Raw genomic sequence first — 23,064 nt, 5'->3', positions numbered from 1 at the left:
AGAGAGAGAGAGAGGGAGAGAGAGAGAGGAAGAGAGAGAGAGAGAGAGAGAGAGAGAGGGGGGAGAGAGAGAGAGAGAGAGGGGGGAGAGAGAGAGAGAGAGAGGGGAGAGAGAGAGAGAGGGAGGGAGAGAGAGAGAGGGGAGAGAGGGAGAGAGAGAGGAAGGGGAGGGGGTTGAAGGGGTGGGGCAGCAGGCGAGGGGGTAAGAGTATATTATCAGGGAAAACATGCATAAATTGGCCACTCGGGTGAAGTCATCATCACTCAAGCACGGCCCGGGGCTCCTCCAGAGGACGCGCGCACCCTCGCACGCGCACCCGAGCCCCGCCTCTGGGGGGAACAAAGAGGGGAAACTCGGCTTTGTTGGCTGGGTAAATGGGGGTGGGGGGTGGGAGAGAGATAGTCTTACTGTTATGTCCAAGGCCAACCTTCTCAAAGTTCCTCACCTGGCCCAACTCCGTGGGCAACCAGTAGTTGTCACCCGTAGCTCTAGGCTCTCAACCATCAACAGTCTCAAGAACATCACTCCATCAGCGATCATTCCCTCCGAGGCTGACTCGCGTCTGGAACTTGTTCACTCAACAGGGTGATACACGGGAGATCAGGTCAACTGATCACCTGAAGGCTCTGCTACACAGTTGGCTACGGGTCCAAAATACTGTGAGAGTACACAGTAACTCTGTGCTCCAGAGCACCGATCTGATGGTCCAGCACAAAGTTCATTTCTTGTACTATTTATAGAGTAGGGGGAAAATAAAGCTAAAACCAAACTTGAACATTGCTATAGGCCTAACACATCACATCCATGTACTACACTAGGCCTACGAGAGCGTGAACAACGCCCACCATGGCCAGAGGAGGATAGGCTAAGTTCTATTTAATGTGGTAACAAAAAAAGTCCACACACTATCCCAGTCACTATACACTATACTGCCAGTATGAACATTTAACATGTCACTATACGCTATACTGCCAGTATGAACATTTAACATGTCACTATACTGCCAGTATGAACATATAACATGTCACTATACTGCCAGTATGAACACAACATGTCACTATACTGCCAGTATGAACATATAACATGTCACTATACTGCCAGTATGAACATATAACATGTCACTATACGCTATACTGCCAGTATGAAAGTCACTCATATTTTAATGTTACGTCTCTTTTATTTTAGTTAAAAAAATAATAATTTCAAGTGTCGACACAAAGCTACAATGTTAGAAAATATTCTAAGATAATATTTTCCCTTGGGAATATCTGGGGCTTCAGTTATGATTCCGAGCCCAGCAGGGACAATATTGCTGAAATTGGAAGGAAGAGAAGAAATAGGAAAGTGGGGGATACAGTAGGTGTAAATGGGGAAGAAGGAGGATGGGGGGGGGGGGACGTGAGGAGTTAGGGAAGGTAAGAGAAAAAGGTGAGAGAGAGAATGTACACTCACGCTGCACCAATGCAGTTCTGGGACAAACATTTACCTATCTTCCGTGAGTTTAATTACAGGTGAGACAAAGGGGAGGTGGGACAAGAGGGGAGACAGGGGGGGCAAAGATAGCAGGGACAGGGGTAGACTGGGTAGGGATAGGAGGGAGAGGGGTTAGACGGGGGAGGGAGGTAACAGGGATGCTGTAACTAGAGAGATAACCTTGAGAGGAATGGAGTCATCTTTCCTTCCTTCCCTATCCCTCCCTCCCTCCCCTCCATCCCGGTACTCCCTATATTTCCCCTCTATGTGGTACTTGCGTCAGTCTGACTCAGCCGGTGGATGACTGGTGGTGACTCACATGTTGACTTCACCAAGGTGAAGGGACCTACCTAAATTAATGAATTGTAAAGCTAATCTGACAAAATTGCATACAAATAATAAATTGAAATTCAAATAGAAATTCACAGCCTTTTACCAATTTTGAATTCCTCTGACTAAGAATTCCATATACAACAAGCATAGGCCCGGGTCTTTGTCCACAACGACGCGGTCATAACTTTAAACGTTACTAAAAAATACATCTTATACATACATTTTGTATTCAAAGTGAGTTAATTTTCAACATATAAGGTATTATTATTGTATATTATAATTTCGTGGACAGCTAATTAAGTCAAGCCTTGGTTAGGTTAGGTTCACTTGAGCTGGACGGTAGAGCGACGGTCTCGCTCCATGCAGGGCGGCGTTCAATCCCCGACCTTACAAGTGGTTGGGCTCCATAACTAGGAAACGGTCAGCTATATCACCCCGCCACAACGACTGTGTGTGACCTTGTGAAGCAATATCGTAGGGAACAATGATCTATTTTCGTTTGTTACTTTTGGCTCCTTATAATCCGCTTAGGCGTCCAATATTTTCGCGAGGGGCTGCCTGCTGTATGGACTCGTGTCATTATATCTGGCGTAAACGCCAATTTTATGTAAGGTATAATTAATGCTGGCATTAATTACACCCTACGGGAATTGTTTTTTATACCTGTGGCCTGCGCTACACGCAGTAGGTCAACAAATTCCTTGGAAGACTTCAGGCTGAAAGCTGAAGGTACGTAAGGAGTCAGCAACCCGTTGAGTCATTTAACCAGTCTGTATGTATGTGTGGGTATCTGGCTGATGATTGGCCGAAGTGGGTGTTGACATTTCCATAGGAGTACCCAGGTTTGTATTCCCCAACAACTTTTGGCAGGTGGAGTCCGGATTTCTTGGCATTCACAGTTTCGATCAATCTCCCACATACATACACCCACACCCACATACAGACTGGCTAAACGACTCAACGGGTTACTGACTCCTTACGTACCTTGTGCTTTCGGCCTGAAGTCTTCCAAGGAATTTGTTGACCTACTGTGTGGAGCGCGGGCCACGGGGATAAGAACCTCGTTGGATGTAGAGTCACTATTTACCAACGTGCCGGTGGACGAAACAATCGGGATGATAGCAGACAGAGCGTATCGTGACCCAGTTTGCACTCCTCTTGACATGTCAGAAAACACACTGAGAAAACTACTCCAAGCCTGCACTAAAGAGGCACCCTTCGTGAGCCCAGATGGGCACATGTATAAGCAAGTAGATGGGGTCGCCATGGGTTCTCCCCTAGGTGTCCTGTCTGCGAACTTCTACATGGGTACCATCGAGCAGAGGGTCTTAGTTGACATGGACTTGAGACCCGCCATATACCGCAGGTATGTTGACGACATTTTAACGCAGGTACCCGATGCCAGATGTCTGCAGGAGCTGAAGGAGGCATTTGAGCAGAATTCTGTGTTGAGCTTCACTTACGAGATGGAGAATAATGAAAAGCTGCCCTTTCTGGATGTAATAGTCACGGAATAGAACGGAGGCTTCCACACTGCAGTCTACACTAAGGAAACCAACATAGGAATGTGCCTCAATGCCAAGAGTGACTGCCCAGACAGGTACAAGAGGAGTGTTGTCAACGCTTACGTCGATCGTGCTCTCAGCCACAGCTCAGATTGGAAGCAAATCGATGAAGAACTCTGTAGGGTAAGGCAGGTCCTAGTCAACAACGGCTTCTCTAACGGTTTCGTTGAAAACATCATAAATAGAAAGGTGAAACGCCATGCAACCTCTGAAGAGTCAACCAACACAACACTTGTACCCACTATTAGACTATTTTACAGGAACTTCTTTTCCACAGCTCATAAAACAGAGGAAAGGGTCCTGAAAGATAATGTTGATAGGAACGTCATCCCTACAGACAAAAATCAGAAAATACAATTGATAATTTATTATAAAACCAAAAAAACGGCCAATCTTCTCATGAAAAACTCTCCAGATACCAAGCAGAACGCCTGAAAGAGACCAACGTCGTCTATGCCTTTAAATGCCCACTTGGGGACTGTAAGCTCCAAAGAACACAGTATATAGGCAAGACAACAATGTCTCTATCCAGGCGATTAACAATACAAAAGCAACAGGGCTCCATCAAGGAACATATAATCTCTTCTCACAACCAGACCATCACCAGAGATATCTTAACAAAAACACAGAAATCATCGATAGGTACAGTGATAGCAGGCGGCTCGACATCAGTAAGGCACTACACATCAAAAAGTCAACACTAGCAATCAACAGCCAATTAATGCTTAACTATATTCTACCCACTTCAAGACCCCAAAACAATATGGAAGCAACAAGAGGAAGTATGGGCCAATAGGCCTTCTGCAGTTTTCATATCCAATTTATTCCCATTGTTCTGTGTTCTGTCTTGTGTTTGTCATAAGTTTGTTCACTTCACCCAAAATGAGTATAAGTTCGATGAATCTGTGTGTAAATTAAGTCTTTGAAAATGTAATAAGCATTACGAAATGCGTTCAGGCGTCAGATTATTAAAAATGAATTTTGGAGAATTGGTATTTTTATAACCACCGACAGTGAAGAAAAACATAAGAAATATTTAGAAAATTCGTATTAGAATTATTAATCTTATCTTTTCGACCATATTCAACAACATATGTTTACAAGAAAGACTGCTACCAAAATATACTAATATATATATATATATATAATATTAATATATATATATATATATATATATATATATATATATATATATATATATATATATATATATATATATATATATATATATATATATATATATAAAAACTGTGAATGCCAAGAAATCCGGACTCCACCTGCCAAAGATCATTGGAGAATATAAACCTGGATATGCGTATGGAAATGTCAAGACACACAAGCCTGGAAACCCACTTTGGCCAATCATTAGCCAGATACCCACACCCACGTACAGACTGGCGAAGCGACTCAACGGCCTGCTGACTCCTTATGTCCCTTGCGCCTTCAGCCTGAAGTCCCCAAAGGAATTTGTTGACTTACTGCGGGGCACACGGGCCACAGGGATAAGAGCCTCGTTGGACGTAGAATCCCTGGTTACTAACGTACCTGTGGACGAGACAATCGGGATAATAGCCGACAGAGTGTATCGTGATCCGGCCTGCACTCCTCTTGACATACCAGAGAACATTCTGAGGAAACTACTGCAAGCTTGTACTAAAGAGGCACCCTTCTTGAGCCCGGATGGGCACATGTATAAGCAAGTAGATGGGGTCGCCATGGGTTCCCCCCTAGGTGTCCTGTTTGCAAACTTCTACATGGGTACCATCGAGCAAAAAGTCTTAGTCGAAATGAACTTGAAACCGGCCATATACTGCAGGTATGTTGACGACATTTTTACAAAGGTACCTGATGTCAGACATCTGCAGGAGCTGAAGGAGGCATTTGAGCAGAGTTCCGTGCTGCGTTTCACTTATGAGATGGAAAAGGATGGGAAGCTGCCCTTTCTAGATGTAACAGTCATGGAAAAGAGCGGAGGTTTCCACACTGCAGTCTACACTAAGGAAACGAACATAGGAATGTGCCTAAATGCCAACAGCGACTGCCCAGACAGGTACAAGAGGAGTGTTGTTAACGCTTATGTCGACCGTGCTCTCAGCCACAGCTCAGAATGGAAGCAAGTCGACGAAGAACTCTGTAGGGTAAGGCAGGTCCTAGTCAACAACGGCTTCTCCAATGGTTTCGTCGAAGACATCATAAGAAGGAAAGTGAAACGCCATGCAACCTCTGAAGAGACAACCAACACAACACCTATACCCCCTATTAGACTATTTTACAGGAACTTCTTTTCCACAGCTCATAAACCGGAGGAAAGGGTCCTGAAAGATATTGTTAATAGAAACGTTATCCCTACAGACAAAAATCAGAGGATACAACTGACGATTTACTATAAAACCAGAAAAACGGCCAGCCTACTCATGAGAAACTCTCCAGACACAAAGCAGAACGCTTTAAAAGAGACCAACGTCGTCTATGCCTTCAAATGCCCTCTTGGAGACTGTAAGCTCCAAAAAAACCAGTATATAGGCAAGACAACAACATCTCTTTCTAGGCGTTTAACGATGCATAAGCAACAGGGCTCCATTAAGGAACATATAATCTCTTCCCACAACCAAACCATCGCCAGAGAAATCCTTGTAAACAACACAGAAACCTTCGATAGATACAGCGATAGCAGGCGGCTTGACGTCTGCGAGGCTCTACACATCAAGAAGTCAACACCAGCAATCAACAGCCAATTAATGCACAACTATATTCTACCCACCTCAAGACTCCGCTCCAATATAGAAGCATCAAGAAATATGGACCAATAGGCTTTCTACAAATCACTTCCATTCAATACCCATTGTTTCGTGTTCTGTCTTGTGTTTAGGAATTTAATACCCTATTAATACCACCTCACCCCATCCACCTCACTCAAATGTAGATATAAACAAATCGAAGATGTGTAAGTTCTATTCAGTTGTGTATGTGTAAGCTAAAGTCTTTGAAAATGTAATAAGTTTTACGAAACACGCTCAAGTGTCGCGTCAGACTAGAAATAAAAATGAATTTTGGAGAATTGATTTTTGAATTACCTCCAACAGTGAAAAGAAACGTACGAAAGATCGAAAAAATTCGTGTTAGAATTATTAATCTTACTTTTTCGGTCATATTTAATAATATATGTCTACAGGAAAGACTGCTACCAAAATATATTATATATATATATATATATATATATATATATATATATATATATATATGTGTGTGTGTGTATATCACGAAAATAAACACGTGATTAAGAATGTGACAATGTCAGACCACGGAGGAAAATCAAACAGGAATTTCCTTAAGTACTTTCGTATATTAAATACATCTTCAGAAGGAATGATTTTACAGATTGAGTGATGGGTATAAATAAGCAGGAGAGAGTGGTGAAGTGAGGTGAGGTACAATACTTGGACAACGCAGACGGCCCATTGGCCCATCAGATGCACCCAATTGGCCCATCCGATGTAGCACAATGGCCCATCTGATACAGCAGACATACAAGCACAATACATAGGTAATTATAACATAAAGAGGTAAATATATACAATGAATTAGTGAGACAAATGTTTTCCAATGATCCTACTTAAATCGCCCTTTAGCTGATCTATTAGAAATGGATCTAAGTTATATAGACCACTGCTAATATTCAAATTACTTTCTTTGGTGATCTGTATCAAAGCAGATTCAATTATGTTTCAGTTATAGGTGCTTTTACAATTTGTTATTGAAGAAGCACTCTCCCAAACAAATCATTCCTTCTGAAGATGTATTTAATATACGAAAGTACTTAAGGAAATTCCTGTTTCATTTTCCTCCGTGGTCTGACATTGTCATATATATATATATATATATATATATATATATATATATATATATATATATATATATATATATATATATATATATATATATATATAATATATATATATATATATATAATATATATATATATATAATATATATATATATATATATATATATATATATATATATATAATATATATATATATATATAATATATATATATATATATATATATATATATATATATATATATATATATATATATATATATATATATATATATATATATATATATATATAATGTCGTACCTAGTAGCCAGAACTCACTTCTCAGCCTACTATTCAAGGCCCGATTTGCCTAATAAGCCAAGTTTTCCTGAATTAATATATATACTATAATTTTTTTCTTATGAAATGATAAAGCAACCCTTTTCTCTATGTATGAGGTCAATTTTTTTTTTATTGGAGTTAAAATTAACGTAGATATATGACCGAACCTAACCAACCCTACCTAACCTAACCTATATTTATAGGTAAGGTTAGGTTAGGTAGCCAAAAAAAGCTAGGTTAGGTTAGGTTGGTTAGGTAGACGAAAAAACATTAATTCATGAAAACTTGGCTTATTAGGCAAATCGGGCCTTGAATAGTAGGCTGAGAAGTGCGTTCTGGCTATTAGGTACGACATATATATATATATATATATATTAAATATGACCGAAAAGTAAGATTAATAATTCTAATACGAATTTTCTCAATATTTCTTATATTTCTTTTCACTGTTGATGGTAACTGAAAAATCAATTCTCCATAATTCATTTTTATTTGTAGTCTGACGCGATACTTGAACGCGTTTCGTAAAACGTATTACATTTTCAAAGACTGTAGTTTACACACACACAACTATAACTGAACAGAGTTTAAACAGCTTCGATTTTATACCTGCATTTGGGTGAGGTGATATGTTACAACAGTTTTGGATGAGGTGAAAACAAACTTTCAACACAAGACAGAACACGAAACAATGGGTATAATATATTGTAAGTTAAAGGGAAGAATGGAAGTAACTGCAAAGGGCCTATTGGTCCATATTTCTTGATGCTTCTATATTGGTGCGGAGTCTTGAAGTGGGGTGAAGTGAATTTTGGAGAATTGATTTTTCAGTTACCATCAACAGTGAAAAGAAATATAAGAAACATTGAGAAAATTCGTGTTAGAATTATTAATCTTACTTTTTCGGTCATATTTAATAATACATATGTATGTATATATGTCGTACCTAGTAGCCAGAACGCACTTCTCAGCCTACTATGCAAGGCCCGATTTGCCTAATAAGCCACGTTTTCCTGAATTAATATATTTTCTCTAATTTTTTTCTTATGAAATGATAAAGCTACCCATTTCATTATGTATGAGGTCAATTTTTTTTTATTGGAGTTAAAATTAACGTAGATATATGACCGAACCTACCCTACCTAACCTAACCTATCCTATCTTTATAGGTTAGGTTAGGTTAGGTAGCCGAAAAAGTTAGGTTAGGTTAGGTTAGGTAGGTTAGGTCGTCGAAAAACAATTATTTCATGAAAACTTGGCTTATTAGGCAAATCGGGCCTTGCATAATAGGCTGAGAAGTGCGTTCTGGCTACTAGGTACGACATATATATATAAATATATATAAATATATATATATATATATATATATATATATATATATATATATATATATATATATATATATATGTCGTACCTAGTAGCCAGAACTCACTTCTCAGCCTACTATGCAAGGCCCGATTTGCCTAATAAGCCAAGTTTTCATGAATTAATTGTTTTTCGACAACCTAACCTACCTAACCTAACCTAACCTAACCTAACCTATAAAGATAGGTTAGGTTAGGTTAGGTAGGGTTGGTTAGGTTCGGTCATATATCTACGTTAATTTTAACTCAAATAAAAAAAAATTGACCTCATACGTAATGAAATGGGTAGCTTTATCATTTTATAAGAAAAAAATAGAGAAAATATATTAATTCAGGAAAACTTGGCTTATTAGGCAAATCGGGCCTTGCATAGTAGGCCGAGAAGTGAGTTCTGGCTACTAGGTACGACATATATATATATATATATATATATATATATATATATATATATATATATATATATATATATATATATATATATATATATATAGATATATAACTAGCAGTACCCGAGCACGCGTTGCTGTGGCTCAGCCACAGCAACCTTCCCGGTCCTCCCCACAATTCCCCCCCCCCCTCACCCGTCTCCTCGGCCTCCCAACCATTCCCCACTCCACCGTCCCCTCTTCCCACCATGCCCCACTCCCCCTGTCCCTTCGTCCTCCCCACCATCTCTCACTTATGTCAGTACTGTGGAGAAATGCCCGACAGACCACTGGAACATTATCTAACACAGTGCACAGTTACAAACCCATTAAGATTTCAACTTAGATTCAACAGAGCAGAAGAAGTTCTTAAACACATATGGCAAAATCTTACTGAAGCGACCAAACGAGTCATAAATACTCATACTCCGCCCAAGTAAAACAGAAACAAGCAACACTTAGTGGGCCAGCCAGAGGCTTAGGGCCCGCGCAGGAATATCCCTGACAAAAAAAAAAAAAAAAAAAAAAAAAAAAAAAAAAAAAAAAAAATCTCTCACTTCCATCCCCTCGTCCTCCCCACCATTCCCCACTCCCTCGTCCTCCCCACCATTCCCCACTCCCTCGTCCTCCCCACCATTCCCCACTCCCTCGTCCTCCCCACCATTCCCCACTCCCTCGTCCTCCCCACCATTCCCCACTCCCTCGTCCTCCCCACCATTCCCCACTCCCTCGTCCTCCCCACCATTCCCCACTCCCTCGTCCGATGCCTACCCAAATGGTCTGATGTTCCCATTAGAAAATTGGGAACATCAAGTGATCTGATGTTCCATCACTGAAATATAAGAAAAACAGTTAAAAAATGAAATGAAAATATGAAAAAAATAAAAAAATAAACTATACTCACGAAATAAACGGTATGGTAAACAACACAGCTCAATTCCAATGCTATTCACACAAAATAAATAAATCAAAATGAAAAAAATCCAAATCTATGAAAATTCAATTTATCAATGCAATCAGAAACATTGAAATGAAATTGTAACATATTTAGTATAGCGTGCATGTTGCTATTATGTGCAACAGATGGCACTATTTTTCAAAAAGTATGTTTTTACCTGTCACAGGCGTGGTATCTATATAGTAGGTATATAAAAAGACGCGCCTATTCGAATGAAACGTTGCGTGAAATTTCAAAGCAATCGGTGAAGAACTTTCGGAGATTAGCGGTTACACAAACGAACATTTCCAGTTTTATTTATATGGATGTATGTGTGTGTATGAATAAGAATTTGCATACTTCATACTTAGAATGCATGGTTTTTAGTATGGATTGCACCAATCAATACTACTCAATCAGCACTCAAATGAACAAAACAGTTGTGTATCTGTGTAATATGCTGAACACTGAATTACTCTGCTGTACAATCTAATATAATGTTCACTATTAGTAACCCAATATGAACAATGTTCACCATCGAGAACCCCAAATATGACAATAAGTTTGAGGCAACGAGGTGACTTGAACCCGCGTTCTGGTAAGCCACAGACACCCTTACCGACTGTGCCACGATGGTACAAAAGCCAACCAACCCGCAACTCTACTGAAATCACTGGAAGGTTCTGGAGGCACCAAACCGGAGCCCAACCGGTTTGGGGCCTCCAGAATCTTGCTAGTGAATTCAGTAGAGTTTCAGTAACATCATTTAACTTTATTATACAATTGATGAGCCCTGGAGCGCTTCGTACGACCCTCGTAAACTGTTTTAGTGAATTCAGACTTAGTTACCTTCATCGAGGAAAGATGTACTGGTTTAGTAAGGGGGGATATTTTTGAAGAGTCCTGGCATAGGGTGAAGTAATTACATTCACCACCCACCAATAGTACAACAGGTCCTATCAAGATTGATCCATCAGATTGGGCCATGAGACAGATCCATCAGACCGGCCCATCAGACCAGCCCATCAGACCAGCCCATCAGACCAGCCCATCAGACCAGCCCATCAGACCGGCCCATCAGACCGGCCCATCAGACCGGCCCATCAGACCAGCCCATCAGACCAGCCCATCAGACCGGCCCATCAGACCGGCCCATCAGACCGGCCCATCAGACCGGCCCATCAGACCGGCCCATCAGACCGGCCCATCAGACAAGAAGCTCGGAAATAACAGCGTAGAGAGCGAGAGAGAAAGTCAAATCAAGGAAGCATCAACAAACAATAATTTGAGTCGAACTTTGTCAAAAATTTTGTCAACAAATCTTCGAAAAATATCCAGAATTACGGGGCCAATATTGCCCATAATCTCATACCAAGATGCACGGCGTTAAGGGCGAGATACAGGAGAGTACATCCAGTACAATGACCCTTACGGAGATTACAATGATATATTCCAGTATTCTTCAAACTATATTTTTTCCGAACGACCCAGTTCAGTGTCACAAAATTCAAAAACAAATTAAAAAAACCTGAGCTTGGAGCTGGAGAAAGACTTACATTTTGTTACATGAAAGGTAAGCTAATTTATTATAGATTTTTATACAGTAGTTAAGTCGTTTTATATTAGTTGTTGGAGTTTGTTTATTAATCAGTTAAATATACAGTAGTGGTGTGTTTACCGTTACCAGTGTTGTGTTTACCGTTACCAGTGTTGTGTTTACCGTTACCAGTGGTGAGTTTACCGTTACCAGTGGTGTGTTTACCGTTACCAGTCGTGTGTTTACCGTTACCAGCGGTGAGTTTACCGTTACCAGTGGTGTGTTTACCGTTACCAGCGGTGTGTTTACCATTACCAGTGTTGTGTTTACCGTTACCAGTGGTGAGTTTAGCGTTACCAGCGGTGAGTTTACCGTTACCAGCGGTGAGTTTAGCGTTACCAGCGGTGTGTTTACCGTTACCAGTGGTGAGTTTACCGTTACCAGCGGTGAGTTTAGCGTTACCAGCGGTGTGTTTACCGTTACCAGTGTTGTGTTTACCGTTACCAGCGGTGTGTTTACCGTTACCAGCGGTGAGTTTAGCGTTACCAGTGGTGTGTTTACCGTTACCAGTGGTGAGTTTACCGTTACCAGCGGTGAGTTTACCGTTACCAGTGTTGTGTTTACCGTTACCAGCGGTGTGTTTACCGTTACCAGCGGTGAGTTTAGCGTTACCAGTGGTGTGTTTACCGTTACCAGTGGTGAGTTTACCGTTACCAGCGGTGAGTTTACCGTTACCAGTGTTGTGTTTACCGTTACCAGTGGTGAGTTTACCGTTACCAGCGGTGAGTTTACCGTTACCAGCGGTGAGTTTACCGTTACCAGTGTTGTGTTTACCGTTACCAGTGGTGAGTTTACCGTTACCAGTGGTGAGTTTACCGTTACCAGCGGTGAGTTTACCGTTACCAGTGTTGTGTTTACCGTTACCAGTGGTGAGTTTACCGTTACCAGTGGTGAGTTTACCGTTACCAGTGGTGTGTTTACCGTTACCAGTGGTGAGTTTACCGTTACCAGTGGTGTGTTTACCGTTACCAGTGGTGAGTTTACCGTTACCAGTGGTGTGTTTACCGTTACCAGTGGTGAGTTTACCGTTACCAGTGGTGAGTTTACCGTTACCAGGGGTGAGTTTAGCGTTACCAGTGGTGAGTTTACCGTTACCAGTGGTGAGTTTACCGTTACCAGTGGTGAGTTTACCGTTACCAGTGGTGAGTTTACCGTTACCTAAGTCATATTTATTTTTATTACATTCGAGTGCTGAAAAAATATTTTAATAGCTGTCTTAAAGTTAATTAAACAATGATTAATATGCAAATATAGTTATATAAATATGCAAATTAGATAGTTTTAGCTGCCAGGGAAAAGTCAACAAATAAGTGATTGGAATCACCAGTTGACGGGTGGAAATTAATGTGAGTTTCAGTTTAACATTATTGGAGTTTTCTCTTTTGGAAATTTAATAAAGTTTTAAAAACAAACTGAGATTATTTTTTTATAATTCTTTTTACTATAACATTTGTTAAATAGTGAGATTCCAATATTAAAAGAAATTGATGTTTTTGATTTCGCTGAACTTATGTAATTTGTTGACTGTGGAGAGATGTATACACCGAAGGGTGTGTATATATATATATATATATATATATATATATATATATATATATATATATATATATATATATATATATATATATATATATATATATATATATATATATATATATTATTAAATATGACCGAAAAAGTAAGATTAATAATTCTAACACGAATTTTCTCTATCTTTCGTACATTTCTTTTCACTGTTGGTGGTAATTCAAAAATCAATTCTCCAAAATTCATTTGAATTTTGGAGAATTGATTTTTTTTTTGAATTACCACCAACAGTGAAAAGAAATGTACGAAAGATTGAGAAAATTCGTGTTAGAATTATTAATCTTACTTTTTCGGTCATATTTAATAATATATGTCTACAGGAAAGACTGCTACCAAAATATACTTATATATATATATATATATATATATATATATATATATATATATATATATATATATATATATATATATATATATATATATATATATATATATATATATATATATATATATAACTGAAAACTCACACCCCAGAAGTGACTCGAACCCATACTGCCAGGAGCACTCTGCTGGCGTACAGGATCTGATCCTGTCAGAGCCACAGAGATACTTCAGGAAAGAGTTGACTGTCTATCTGGATCTAAAAAAAGCCTTTGACAGAGTCCCACACAAGAGGCTGCTCTGGAAACTGGAACTTTACTGGAGGGGTGAAAGGGAGATTTTTGAAAAGGATGAAAAATGTTCAAACTGACAGACAGATGAGGACAGTAATCAGAGATAATGTATCCGACTGGATCAGTGTTACTAGAGGAGTACCACAGTAACCCTGTGGTACTAGAGGAGTACCACAGTAACCCTGTGGTACTAGAGGAGTACCACAGTAACCCTGTGGTACTAGAGGAGTACCACAGTAACCCTGTGGTACTAGAGGAGTACCACAGGGTTAAGTTCTTGCACCAGTAATATTGGTCCAGTATGCCTTCTGGTGCAAACTAGTTGGAATACAGAATTATATGTACATGTTTGCGGATGATGCTAAGATATTGAGGAAGACAGGAGACGCAGACGATTGTAATGCCCTTCAAATTGAACTAGATAAAAAAGGTGCTTGGAGCTACAAGTGGCAAATGGAATTCAGTCTGAATAAATGTCATGTTATGGAATGTGGAATAGGAGAAAATATACCACACAACTTACATATTATGTGGAATGGAATTACAGAACTCTAATAAAGAACGAGACGTCGGGGTGGTTTTGGACAGTAAGCTGTCGCCAGAGGAAGACATAAAGAACATTGTGCGAGGAGCGTAAGTGTCGCTTTCCAACTTCAGACTTACTTGTAATTATATGGATGGTGAAATACTAAAGAAACTGTTCATGACTTGTCCTCAGTGGAGTGGAGCCTAGGGTAGGGGAGCCTCCTGGCCCCCCTACCCTAGGCTCCACTTCATTCTCCAACCTATGACCTCCCTCCCTCCTTCTACATGCCCCTCCTGCTCCCCCATCACAAGCCTTAATATACTCCCAACCCCAGACCTCTCAGTTATACCACCTCAGACCCTCCTAGCTTCCTCATACCGGATCCTTCCAGCCCCCTCTCTCACCCTAGATCTCCCAAGTCGGCCTTCCTAGGCCCTCCCACCCAGACATCCCTTGTTCCTCTCCTCCAGTGGAATGAACAGAAACTGAAGATGGAATGACGAGTCAGTTTCAAGGTAATATACTTGAACACAGATGGGATTACTAGCAAGACATGTGAACTTAGGGAAAGAGCACAAGAAGGGAACCAGGATGTAATCGGACTCACAGAAACAAAACTCTCAGGAATAATAACGAATGCAGTGTTTCCCCAAGACTACACTGTAAAAAGAAGAGGGAGGAAATGAAAGGGAGGAGGCTGAGTGGCCCTACTGATAAGAAAGGAATGGAGTTTCGAGACAGTTATCCCAGGCTGCGAGGGGGGTTCAGAGACTCCATTACAGGCATCATGACGCTGGGAAGACCAAGAGTAGTAGTAGCAGTAATATATAACCCTCCACCAAAAGGCATAAGACCCAGGCAAGAGTATGACAGAAACAACATGGCAGTTAACACTATATTTGCGAGAGTAGCCACTGCTGCCTGTAGAAATAGATCTCATCTGCTCTTCATGGGGGACTTCAATCATGGAAGGATAGACTGGGAAAACAAGGAACCGCATGGAGGTGAGTAAACATGGAGAGCTAAACTGTTGGAACTGGCGACAAGAAACGTTGTAAGTCAGCATGTCAGGGAGCCCACAAGAATGAGAGGCAACGATGAACCAGCGAGACTCGACCTAGTCTTCACTCTGAATGACTCCGACATAAGGGGCCGTTACTGTGGAAAACTAACGTTGTTGTTCAATGTCAACCATTATTTTTTGACTAGTTGTATATGAAAAGGGCTGCAATTGTTCTAAGTTTCAGTACTGTAGCCTAAATAGTAAGGGAGATTTTTATTTTTATTCAACGAATTTTACACATTTTCAAGTGTATATTTACGGCCACACCTTTCAGATATAATCATTCTATGACACTTTTCTGACACATTAGCATATAATAAAGGATCAATAGGAGGGGATTTTCCAAAACGTCTTTAGTTTTCCTAATACAAATAGTCTAAGTTCCCCCCCAAAATTATACAAATATATCATGTTGATTGCTATTATAAAATCAATAAATGAACTCAGGAAAAAACGCTTCCTTACGATTTAGAGACATAAACTTTACATATAAGCTGTAAGTTTCATGTAAATTTAATAAAAAAATGAAAGAGATATATATGTTCAAGAAACATAAATGTTCAAGTGAGTAAAAAATAAAATCTAAGGTTCTGCCATCTGTGGCTGAGGTTGACATCAACCAATTTCCTCCAAAACTGGCACCCTTACAGATAGGCTTACGTGCAGTCACGTGTATAAGTTTCATGCAAATCGCCCAATAAACAAAAGAGAGAGATAAAATTAAAAAAAAAAAAAATTGTTTTTTTAACTAAATTTTTTTTTAATAAAACTAATTATAATTTGCTTTTAATATATGCTATTGTGATAGCTGAGATTCATAGACATGATTTCAGTTGGCATTTTTGTTTGATAATCGACCATTTTGGAAATTTTTTGACATATAATTCAATATTTTTTTTCTCCCTTCCTATTTATGCTACGATGCTGAGACTTAAACCAGATGAAACCCTTTTCATATAACACTTGTCAAAAAACTTTGTTTGAAATCGAACGAGTTTTGATTTATTGCATATTTTTGGAATAACGCCCCCAAGCAAGGAAGGGCAAGCAGGGCAAAAACTCAACCTAAATTGCTGCACAGCCACATCAGGAGAAAAACAACAGTAAAGGAACAGGTAATGACACTGAGGATAGGGGGCAGACAAATTCACTACAAAAGACAAGGAAGTGTGCGAGGAACTCAATAGGATATCCCAGGAGGTCTTCACAGCAGAGCAAGGGGAATGTCCCAGAGATTGGAGGGGGGAATATTTAACCAAACACCACTAGAGGAGTTTGTGATTACCAGTAGGGAAGTAAGGAAGCATCTGCTAGAGTTAAAAAAGACAGAGGCTATAGGCCCGAATGGAATCTCACCATGGATACTGAAGGAAGGAGCAGAGCTCTGTGCCAGCCACTCGCCATGGTGTACAACAAATCACTGGTAACAGGTGAACTGCCAAAATTTAGGAAGACAGCTAATGAAGTCGACAGCTATGTCGACCCGATATTCAAGAAGGGTGATAGACAGGAGGCACTGAACTACAGGCCAGTGTCATTAACTTGCATACCATGCAAGGTGACGGAGAAGATTGTGCGAAAAAAATCTAGTGGAACATCTTGAGTGGAAGAACTTTGTATCATAACATAAATTTGGGTTCAGGAATGGCAGATCATGCCTCACAGGATTGGCTGAATTCTACGACCAGGCAACAAAAATCAGGCAAGAAAGAGAAGGCTGGGCAGACTGCATATTTTGGACTGCCCGATCCTTTGAAACAGTTCCATACAAGAGACTAGTGCACAAATTGGAGATGCACGCAGGAGAGAAAGGGAAGGTACTCCACTGGATAAAGGAGTACCTAAGCAACAGAGGACAGTGAGTAACTGTGAGGGTTGAGGTCTCGGAGTGGCGAGGAGTCACTAGTGGAGTCCGACAGGGATCAGTCCTTGGACCTATACTGTTTCTGGTATACGTAAATGATCTCCCAGAAGGAACAGACTCGTTCCTCTCATTGTTTGCTGATGATGGACAAATTATGAGGAGAATTAAGACAGAGGAAGATAGTACGAGGCTACAAGATGTCGTAAACAAATTGAAGGAATTGTCCGACAAATGGCTACTAAAGTTCAACCCAATTAAATGTAAGGTAATGAAACTAGGTAGTGGAAACAGGAGGCCAGACACAGGATACCGAATAGGAGATGAAGTCATTCACGAAACGGACAGAGAGAAAGAGCTATCACGCCAAACCTGTCTCCTGAAGCCCACATCAAAAGAATAACATCGGCGGCGTATGCAGGCTGGCTAACATCATAACTGCCTTCAGGAACCTGTATAAGAATCTTTCAGAACCTTGTATACCACATATGTAAGACCAATCCTAGAGTATGCAGCCCCAGCATGGAGCCCGTACCTAGTCAAGCACAAGACGAAGCTGGAAAGAGTTCAGTGGTATGCCATTAGGATAAACCCAGAACTAAGAGGCATGAGTTACGAGGAAAGGCTGAGGGAACTGCGCCTCACGTCGCTGGGAGACAGAACAGCTCGGGGAGACATGATCACCACATACAAAATTCTCAGGGGAATTGGCAGGGGTAAACACGGATGAATTATTTAACACGGGTGGTACACGCACAAGGGGACACAGGTGGAAGCTGAGTACCCAAAGAGCCACAGAGACATTAGAAAGAACGTTTTCAGTGTCAGAGTAATTAGTAAATGGAATGCATTAGGAAGTGATGTGGTGGAGGCTGACTCCATACACAGTTTCAAATGTAGTTATGATAGAGCCCAATAGGCTCAGGAATCTGTACGCCAGTTGATTGACGGTTGAGAGGCGGGACCAAAGAGCCAGAGCTCAACCACCGCAGCACAACTAGGTGAGTACAACTAGGTGAGTACACATACACACACACACACACACACACACACACACACACACACACACACACACACACACACACACACACACACACACACACACACACATGTGTGAAACCCATGGTTTAATCAAAGATGTAGGCTAGCTAAGCAGCAAAGTAAAAGGGTATGGAGAAACTATAGGAATAACAGGACACTGGAGAGCAGAGAAAGATACCAGAATGCCAGGAATGAATATGTCAGGATGAGAAGAGAGGCAGAAAGACAATACGAAAATGACATCGCAAGCAAGGCAAAGACTCAGCCTAAATTGTTGCATAGCCACATTAGGAGAAAAACAACAGTAAAGGAACAGGTTATGAGATTAAGGATAGGGGCGGAAGGATTCACTACAAATGACAAGGAAGTGTGTGAGGAATTGAATAAGAAATTCCAGGAGGTCTTCACCTTAGAACAAGGAGAAATTCCAGAGGTAAGTGAGGGAATAGCTAACCAGGAACCACTGGAAGAGTTTGAGATTACCAGTGGGGAAGTAAGGAAGTGTTTACTAGAGTTGGACGTGACGAAGGCTATAGGCCCAGATGGAATCTCCCCTTGGGTTCTAAAGGAAGGAGCAAGAGAACTGAGCCTACCACTCTCCATAGTGTATAACAAATCACTGGCAACAGGGGAACTGCCAGATATTTGGAAAGCAGCTAACGTAGTTCCGATATACAAGAAAGGGGATAGACAGGAGGCACTGAACTACAGGCCAGTGTCCCTAACCTGCATACCATGCAAGCTGATGGAGAAGATTGTGCGAAAAAAACTAGTGGAGCATCTGGAGCGAAGGAACTTTGTAACACAGCATCAACATGGGTTCAGGGATGGCAGGTCCTGCCTCACAGGGTTACTTGAATTCTACGACCAGGCAACAAAAATAAGGCAAGAAAGAGAAGGGTGGGCAGACTGCATATTTTTGGATTGTCAGAAAGCCTTTGATACAGTACCACACAAGAGGCTAGTGCGAAAGTTGGAGATGCAGGCTGGAGTGAGAGGGAAGGTACTCCGGTGGATAGAGGAATACCTAAGCAACAGGAGACAACGAGTCTGTGTGAGGGGTGAGGCCTCAGATTGGCGAGACGTCACAAGTGGAGTCCCGCAGGGGTCAGTCCTTGGACCTATACTGTTTCTGGTATATGTAAATGATCTCCCAGAGGGTATAGATTCGTTCCTCTCAATGTTTGCCGACGATGCAAAAATTATGAGGAGGATTGAAACAGAGGATGATAGTAGGAGGCTACAAGATGACCTGGATAGACTGAGTGAATGGTCCAACAAATGGCTGTTGAAGTTCAACCCGAGTAAATGCAAAGTAATGAAACTAGGCAGTGGAAACAGGAGGCCAGGCACAGGATACAGAATAGGAGATGAAGTACTTAATGAAACAGACAGAGAGAAAGATCTAGGAGTTGATATCACACCAAACCTGTCTCCTGAAGCCCACATAAAGAGAATAACGTCTGCGGCATATGCGAGGCTGGCTAACATCAGAACGGCGTTCAGGAACCTGTGTAAGGAATCATTCAGAATCTTGTACACCACATATGTAAGACCAATCCTGGAGTATGCGGCCCCAGCATGGAGCCCGTACCTTGTCAAGCACAAGACGAAGCTGGAAAAAGTCCAAAGGTATGCTACTAGACTAGTCCCAGAACTAAGAGGCATGAGTTATGAGGAAAGGCTGCGGGAAATGCACCTCACGACACTGGAAGACAGAAGAGTAAGGGGGGACATGATCACAACCTACAAAATCCTCAGGGGAATCGACCGGGTAAACAAGGATGAACTATTCAACACTGGTGGAACGCGAACAAGGGGACACAGGTGGAAGCTGAGTACCCAAATGAGCCACAGAGACGTTAGAAAGAACTTTTTCAGTGTCAGAGTAGTTAGTAAATGGAATGCATTAGGAAGTGATGTGGTGGAGGCTGACTCCATACACAGTTTCAAATGTAGATATGATAGAGCCCAATAGGCTCAGGAATCTGTACACCAGTTGATTGACGGTTGAGAGGCGGGACCAAAGAGCCAGAGCTCAACCCCCGCAAGCACAATTAGGTGAGTACAATTAGGTGAGTACACACACACACACACAGTCTCCGTGGTGTAGTGGTAAGACACTCGCCTGGCGTTCCGCGAGCGCTATGTCATGGGTTCGTATCCTGGCCGGGGAGGATTTACTGGGCGCAATTCCTTAACTGTAGCCTCTGTTTAACGCAACAGTAAAATGTGTACTTGGATGAAAAAACGATTCTTCGCGGCAGGGGATCGTATTCCAGGGACCTGCCTGAAACGCTACGCGTACTAGTGGCTCTACAAGAATGTAACAACTCTTGTATATATCTCAAAAAAAAAAAAAAAAAAAAAAAAAAAAAAAAAAAAAAAAATAACTGCCTGAAACGCTGTGCGTACTAGTGGCTTTACAAGAATGTAATTACACACACACACGCATGGAAGACGGCTAATGTGGTCCAAGAGGCACTGAACTACAGGTCAGTGTCCTTGACTTGTATACCATGCAAGGTGATAGAGAAGATCGTGAGAACAAATCTAGTAACACATCTGGAGAGAAGGGACTTCGTGACAAATCGCCAACATGGGTTCAGGGAGGGTAACTCTTGCCACACTGGCTTAATAGAATTCTACGATCAGGTGACAAAGATTAAGCAAGAAAGAGAAGGCTGGGCGGACTGCAGTTTCTTTGACTGTCGGAAAGTCTTTGACACAGTACCCCATAAGAGGCTGGAAGCAAATGTTATGTAATGAAGATAGGTGTAAGGAGCAGGAGGCCTCAAGAGGCAGAGAGAGAGAAAGAAAGACTTGGGGGTTGATATCACGCCAGACCTGTCCCCTGTAGCCTATATCAAGAGGATAACATCAACGGCATATGCCAGGTCGGCCAACATAAGAACGGCATTTAGAAACTTGTGTAAGGAATCATTCAGAACTTTATATACCACATATGTCAGACCAATCCTGGAGTATGCAGCCCCAGCATGGAGTCCATATCTAGTCAAGCATAAGACTAAACTGGAGAAGGTTCAAAGGTTTGCCACCAGACTAGTACCCGAGCTGAGAGGTATGAGCTACGAGGAGAGACTACGGGAGTTAAACCTCACTTCGCTTGAAGACAGAAGAGTTATAGGTGACATGATCACCACATACAAGATTCTCCAAGGAATTGACCGGGTAGATAAGTACGTGCTATTTAAGACGAGGGGTACGTGAACAAGGGGACACAGGTGGAAACTGAGTACCCACATGAGCCACAGGGACGTTAGAGAGAACTTTTTCAGTGTCAGAGTAGTTGACAAATGGAATGCATTAGGCAGTGATGTGGTGGAGGCTTACTCCATACACAGTTTCAAGTGTAGATATGATAGAGCCCAATAGGCTCAGGAACCTGTACACCTGTTGATTGACAGTTGAGAGGCGGGACCAAAGAGCCAGAGCTCTACCCCCACAAGCACAATTAGGTGAGAACAACTAGGTGAATACACGCGCGCACGCACACACGCACGTTCTATTTAACAAGGAAAAATACGAGCTATTATAGAGCCAAACTGCAGGCAAAACCTGATTGCATAGTGATTAATACCCCCCTCCCTCCCCCCCCCCAAAAAAAAACTCGCAAAAAGAACCAAATAAACGACTAAACAAAGAAAGAGTTGTGTGAAACGACGTATTACTGCTGCCAGACGCACGATCCACCGGCAGCCACACGGAGAGAAAATATCGTACAGCCCCACCTACTGTACCAGCCTTCTCCAACAGTACTAATACTGTACTTACTGTCTGGTCGCAAGTACCAATATGGTAGCGACGAACCACCAAAACTTACCTTTTGTTTACTACCAACACTGTGGCTTTGGTCAAAATTACAGATATAACCATACCTAAGCACTCCTAGACTTAGTATAGCACATATATGGACTATATTAGACCTACGATGGCGCGTTTAGGCCTATGCTTCCCACACAGAAGTTCAGTATTTATGTTGCGGTTAAAAAGTCAATAATACGAACTGTCTGGGGCCCATGACCACGTGTTGGCCACCACTGTCTCTCTCCTGTAGGACCACGGATCCCAGCTGGGAGGACGACATTGTAGCTAGGAGGACGACATTGTAGCTAGGAGGACGTCATTGTAGTTAGGAGGACGTCATTGTAGCTAGGAAGACGACATTGTAGCTGGGAGGACGACATTGAAGCTAGGAGGACGTCATTGTAGTAAGGAGGACGTCATTGTAGCTAGGAAGACGACATTGTAGCTGGGAGGACGTCATTGTAGCTGGGAGGACGTCATTGTAGCTAGGAAGACGATATTGTAGCTGGGAGGACGTCATTGTAGCTAGGAGGACGTCATTGTAGCTAGGAAGACGACATTGTAGCTGGGAGGACGTCATTGTAGCTGGGAGGACGTCATTGTAGCTAGGAGGACGTCATTGTAGCTAGGAAGACGACATTGTAGCTGGGAGGACGTCATTGTAGCTGGGAGGACGTCATTGTAGC

At 41.5% G+C, this 23,064-nt stretch overlaps 1 protein-coding gene across 1 annotated transcript; it reads right to left on the bottom strand.

Annotated features, from left to right (window-relative positions):
* Positions 1-11,904: 11,904 nt before the first annotated feature.
* LOC123756024 (uncharacterized PPE family protein PPE12-like) lies at positions 11,905-15,780 on the bottom strand. The gene is made up of 2 exons (XM_069304962.1): positions 15,759-15,780; positions 11,905-13,049 (listed from the first exon to the last, which is right to left on the bottom strand). The coding sequence occupies exons 1-2, from the start codon at positions 15,778-15,780 to the stop codon at positions 11,905-11,907; spliced, it is 1,167 nt and encodes a 388-aa protein (XP_069161063.1).
* Positions 15,781-23,064: the final 7,284 nt, after the last annotated feature.

This window comes from Procambarus clarkii, chromosome 53 (genome assembly GCF_040958095.1).
Source record: "Procambarus clarkii isolate CNS0578487 chromosome 53, FALCON_Pclarkii_2.0, whole genome shotgun sequence".
Classification (NCBI taxonomy): domain Eukaryota; kingdom Metazoa; phylum Arthropoda; class Malacostraca; order Decapoda; family Cambaridae; genus Procambarus; species Procambarus clarkii.
This window is presented reverse-complemented; position numbering and strand designations above follow the sequence as displayed.